The sequence below is a fragment of the Triturus cristatus genome, chromosome 7 (assembly GCF_964204655.1).
Source record: "Triturus cristatus chromosome 7, aTriCri1.1, whole genome shotgun sequence".
Lineage (NCBI taxonomy): Eukaryota > Metazoa > Chordata > Amphibia > Caudata > Salamandridae > Triturus > Triturus cristatus.
In genome coordinates this window covers 1,269,289,335-1,269,294,986 of record NC_140590.1, presented here as the reverse complement: position 1 = coordinate 1,269,294,986, position 5,652 = coordinate 1,269,289,335, and the positions used below count along the sequence as shown (strand labels likewise).

General features: G+C 41.8%; 1 protein-coding gene across 1 annotated transcript; it reads right to left on the bottom strand.

Moving 5' to 3' along the window:
• Positions 1-240: 240 nt before the first annotated feature.
• LOC146811797 (uncharacterized) lies at positions 241-5,274 on the bottom strand. Its single transcript, XM_085615108.1, has 3 exons — positions 5,157-5,274; positions 3,762-3,929; positions 241-1,842 (listed from the first exon to the last, which is right to left on the bottom strand). The coding sequence occupies exons 1-3, from the start codon at positions 5,272-5,274 to the stop codon at positions 803-805; spliced, it is 1,326 nt and encodes a 441-aa protein (XP_085471234.1). The 3' UTR covers positions 241-802.
• Between the last annotated feature and the right edge of the window lie 378 nt (positions 5,275-5,652).

Genomic DNA, 5,652 nt, shown 5'->3' with positions numbered 1-5,652 from the left:
CATGGAGGTCAGCACACATCCAGAGTATTCAGTTGGTTTTATTTGGTTGAACCACTGGCTCTATCCATTCTGAACTTTTTTCTTTTCTGTTATGTCTTTCTTGCATAAATTCTCCTTCAACTCATTCCTCAAGCACTCTACGCACTAAATGGCCACTTGGGTGAGAATACATTTTGAGAATTATCTTGTGGACTTCTAGTCCTACTAAACTGTCAATGAAAACAATTCAGGAAATAACTCCAAGCAATCTGTTTATTTGAGGCCTCACTATTGATTATTCCCAATACTTTCATAGCATAGACTTAGATCATCATCTAGTGCATAGACATCAGTTTTGGTCTGAACACACATTCTTGAGCACCACTGTTGAAAGTTTCAACTAGAGTCTACAGAGGAGACACTAATAATGATCCTTTTACCTATATAAATTGCAACAAACTGCAGTCTGTTTGCAAACGCACACTAGGTAATCAAAATCAATCTACCAAGAAAGATACACACATATACATGTTTTGTAAACGTCACCTGACATATTATTGGCACTGCACATTGCGTTTTTATATAGAAAGTAAAATACAAATGGTGAAGGCTGCACAAAGAGTGTGTGCACTTCACCGGTTGTCAGTGCATGTCAGTGCATGAAGATGGGGATATGAATTAATTAATTGCTGGGTGATACAGAGTGGATCATGTATACAACAGAAAACACATCACTAAATTATTCATAAGTAAATGCACATGACAAGAGACTGTCCAGACCACCCTCAAATGATTTAAAGCTGGAAGGATGTGACGTTCTGCTTTAGCCACAGTGGATTGGAGCGTCAGCGCTCACAATAATCTCAGCCACCTGCACCCCAATATATTCCCCCTTTACATCTTGGACATTTATGGTGTCATCCTCAAAGATAGTTCTCATTTTTCCGGTCCAGGGTATGTCAGCAGTGTAGCGCGTTCCTGTGACAAAGTATTCCACAGAGTACTTCGGCCTAGCTTCGAGGTTGGCATTAATACTGTCAGTCCTTGATTCCATCCGCCTACCTGCGGTACCCACAGTAAAAGTGGTGGTGACAGAAGAGGAAACAGACATGTCTCCAAGACCTGGGATGCCTGCACTCACCTCAACGGTAACTCCTATCTCAATGGAGGATTCAAAGCTCCAGCTAGATTCTGTTTCAATAGTAAAGGACAACTGCCTTTCAGCATAAACAGATGGGCTATCTTTGGGAGCAGCACAGTTCTGCACTTTGGTTCTGGCACTCAATTGTATGGGCTCCGTTCTCAATATTTTCTTATCATTGAAGTTATATTTAATATCATAAAGGACTACCTTTTTGGTGGGCTTGCTATTATGGACTAAAACATACTTGCTCTTCAGCACGTAGGCTGGGATATCCATGTCCCCATGCCTTCTAATACCAGACATATCATTGAGGGTTTGACCTTCTGGATTTATTGGAGATGCTTTCCAGATGCTGACATCATCCCTTGCCCCACTTCCTCCATCATTCCAAACCCAGGTCCAAAGTGCCGGGGTTACATACTCTGCTTTAACACAGCGGAAGTCATCAGCGGAAGGTGGTGCATAGTTCCCTGTAGCTGCATAGCCAAGGGCTACATAACCGGGTGGACACACAGGACGCCAAATGGCACCATCCCTCTTAGCTCCTGAACCCCTATCTGTCCAAACCTGGACAAAGGAGGTAGGCTTCACCAGAGTCCCTGTCTTAATCTCCTTTGCAAATACTCCAGATGGCTTATTGTAATTATCAACGGCGATGTGGCCCAGGCTGCAGCAGTGGTCAGCTTTCCAGAAGGAGACATCTCGAGCTGCTCCACTCCCTAAAAAATAAGATAAAATACGCATGAGTCCAACGCTCATACATTCCTACTCATGCATCAAACATGTCCTTTATGTAAGTCCTGGCTGTTTTAAGAAGATTGTCTTCCATATTTTAAGGCTTCCAGACCTTTTAATTGCCATTAAAGATTACATAATTCTTCCTTCATTGTGTAATGTTGCCAGTATGTCAACAAGGATTGTAAGCAATAGGAACGCACAATAGGGGTACGACTTGTGAACCTCAAATTTGGGAGTTGATCTTTAAAATACTTTTTTAAATGAAATGGTAAATAAGGGTCAAGGAGTAAGAGACACTCAGAGTGTGCATACATAGTAGACCATAACTGCCAAACAAAGTTACTGATTATTTGTGTCAAACCACAACCTTGTAAAAACCTCACTTGACACATGTCTCTTCATTCCACCTTTGGACCTGTGTCGTTTCTTGTTTTCCCATAAACAGTGAATTATCCTCTCTTGGCAGAAGCACACTTGCATATGGCCTAGAGGCCCGCAGCATATCTCCCCATTTAAATTTCACACATTTAGAATAAAGTAGTGCATAAACAACCCTTATTCAGACCTAATACATGAGATCCTTGCCCAACTTGTCTGCTCATCCCTCCATAGCTCCTCAAAAGGGGGCATGTATTCTCGTCCCATGATCTAAAAATATGCAATACTATTCTCATCAGACTATCTTACTGGTGAGTTAGACTGCTTTCTTTTCCATCAAATGTTTGCATAATTCTTAATTTGTTTACTTGCCTTCAGCCTTTTGGGTTTTTTTTTCTTTCATATTTTAAGTCTGGTTCTCTTCTTGGGATGAGAAGGCTCTTTGAAAATATTTGTTTACAAACATTCATCCTTGGGGTAGTGAGAATTTTATTATTTGCTCTGATGTGCCTATCATGCTCTACAGCCCAACGCGCTATTCATGCACCAGATGGGAGCCATTTGTAAGCATAGACTTTCTTGCAGTGCAGCTAGAAGTGGCCTAGGGAGCAAGCGTTGTCAAAATCAAAATAATGGTAGCACCAACTCCAGGAGGCTTGAGTGGGCTTAAGCAGATCCATAACCTTGCATTAGAATTTGACTTAGCTAGCCCATCATCTGAGCTGCAGATGAAATGAAAATGGTCTGAAGTACTGAACCACAACAGTATAAATAAAATGAAAGTAGTGGCCACCTCTGAAAGTGTCGGTTATAAGATGGCAGATCCCACTGAAATTCACACGGGCAACTTATCTTGGAAGATTTGCTTTATTTACACAAGCTGGAGAGTTAGCAGATCTGCGTATTGAATATGTGAAGTGGACTAACTTGGGGCCTTGGGAAAGTGGGACAGTAAGCACTCATCAAGATATTTAACATCAGTAAACACTCTTCCGAAGAACTGTATTTCTTTGTCACTTCTACTTATTGGAGTGAGGCACTTTGATGAAGCGCGTGAGCAGGAAAGAACAGCCCCGTCATCATAGGTAAAAAATCAGCACACTATATAAAAGAGCTTCAATGGTCACTAAAGAAGAGACCATCAGCTTCATCAATGTCTGTTGTGAGAAAAATACTGCATCAAAATCTTAAAGCACACACAAACACGCTGATATATATACATATTCATATAGAATAGACTGCTTGACTAGATGCTAGTTACAGAGTGCAGTTTTAAGCGAATAATAGGCCCACCAAACTGATCAAAGGGCAAAACCTCTGGCCTCCAAAAGGACTGGGGAAACATTATTCATGTGTCGAAATTTTCTAACATGTGACTGGCACTTCACTAAACATAGGAGACATTCAGGGTCAGCAGAACTTCTAAAAATTCCCAACGTCCCTATATGCCAGCCCTCATCTGACGTATTTAATCTGTCAGTGACCAGAGATTTATAGTGACCTTAAACATCTGTGAGCTTACCTCTATCATCCCAGATGTTGACCATTTCTTGTGTCTGATAAAGAACCAGAGCAATGTCTTCAGAGGCGCCTTGTGATGGGAGTGTTATTTTATCAGATTTCAGGATGTACGGTGTATCCGACGGTCTGTTATAGTTGCTAACAGATAAGAAGGACTCTGAAGTCAAACCTTTAAATAGAAAACATAGACGGTGCAGGTTAATTTCTAACCGTTCAACTTTGTCCCCGAAATGCTGACAGTTATAGAACATTCCTCATTTGCCTGGAATAGGCAAGTTGTTATTGTGTGGGCCAACCTTGTAGCAAAGGAAAGACACTGAAGCCATTATGGGAAGATTGCTACTTTTTGATCCACAAACTTTGTAAGTGCTATACTAGTTCTGAATGGCTGGTTGGGCTGACTGGAACTGTCACTGTTCGTGAATAAAACCTTGTCTCGACTGCAGGAATATATGGCTACTTTTACTTTGCAGAAGCGCTGTGGATTGGGGAGAGGTCTGGCTAACATGGCTGGACTGGGAGCCAAAAGCAACTCTGGTAAGTATGATCAAATCATCTCAGGCTGCATAAAGCAAGCAAACGTAATGAGTGATGTTGATGTCTTTCTCCAAGGAGTACACTGCCAGAATATAGAGTTCTTAAGTATCATTCCAAAAAACATAGCATAGCAAGAATATCAGCAATAGGAATGTCCAGAAGGTTAGTAAATAAAGGTAAGCATAGGTTGACTACTCTTTAAAAAAATTGAACAAACTATTAGAGTTTTTTCATTTCAAAGCAAGCAACATAAGGTACACAATCAAGATTAATATTACTCTGCCAGGAGTTCACATGTACTGTCAATATTTATGTCTATTACCAGTCACATTCTCCACTACTGTTCCCCTTTACCTAAAAGACACATTTTCATTAGGCCTTTTGGCTGCCAGATCACCCGGTTCACAAACCAAAGTCCATGGTTCCCAAAGTACAAATCCAGGAAGCTACCCTAATATTGACAACATTACCTCTGGTTCTTTTCCGATTTGTTATATTTTACTCCACATATCTGTACCTTCCCTCATCCCCGTCTAAGTCAAATTCTCTAAAATTGGAGCTGTATCACTGAAAAGGACAGGAGCAGCGCTCTCAAAACCCACTGACCCAAACACAGCAACACCATTCCCAAAAGCCATCAAGAATTTCAATAATTGGATCACCTCCTATGTTGACTCCCTGCCACAACCCCAACACAGCAATGCAACACGATCTAGATCCCAATCCAAGGCTAGTTGGTACACGGAGTAAGGAACTCAGACTGATGAAACTCCACAACACACACTGAAGCACAAATAGATAATGAGCCAGGATAATGTAGACAGGAGCATGTTCCGATGTGTCATGAGATGCTACCAACAAAGGATCAGAACCACAAAATGCACCGCTCTGGCATATCGCATCAATGCCAACACCAACAGAAGCAATGAAATCTTCGCCATGGTGAAGAATTTCACCTCACTAGTGGCCTCCTCCATCTCGATTACATTCTTGCAGGACCTCTGCAACAATATACCTTAATTCTTTAGCAACAAAACCACTGCCATTTACTGCAACTTCAACGCACAACTGGACACAACACACCTTGCTAAATGCCTCCCCATCCTATGCAGAAAACCTGTGTGTTAAGAAGGCGACGCCAAACGTTGTGAGGAAGGAGGAAGCGTTTATTTAGTCAGATCCTTCAGCGCCTGCTCTCACACTGTTCCAACATTCTACACAACACTGTGCTAACCACGTTGCCCGTTATCGCCCCAAAAGAAACTGCTGCCACCATGAAGTCCAGCAACTCAGGGGCCCAGTCAGACTGCTACCCCCATCTCACCTACTACAGAGAACTGAAACCCATTGGCACC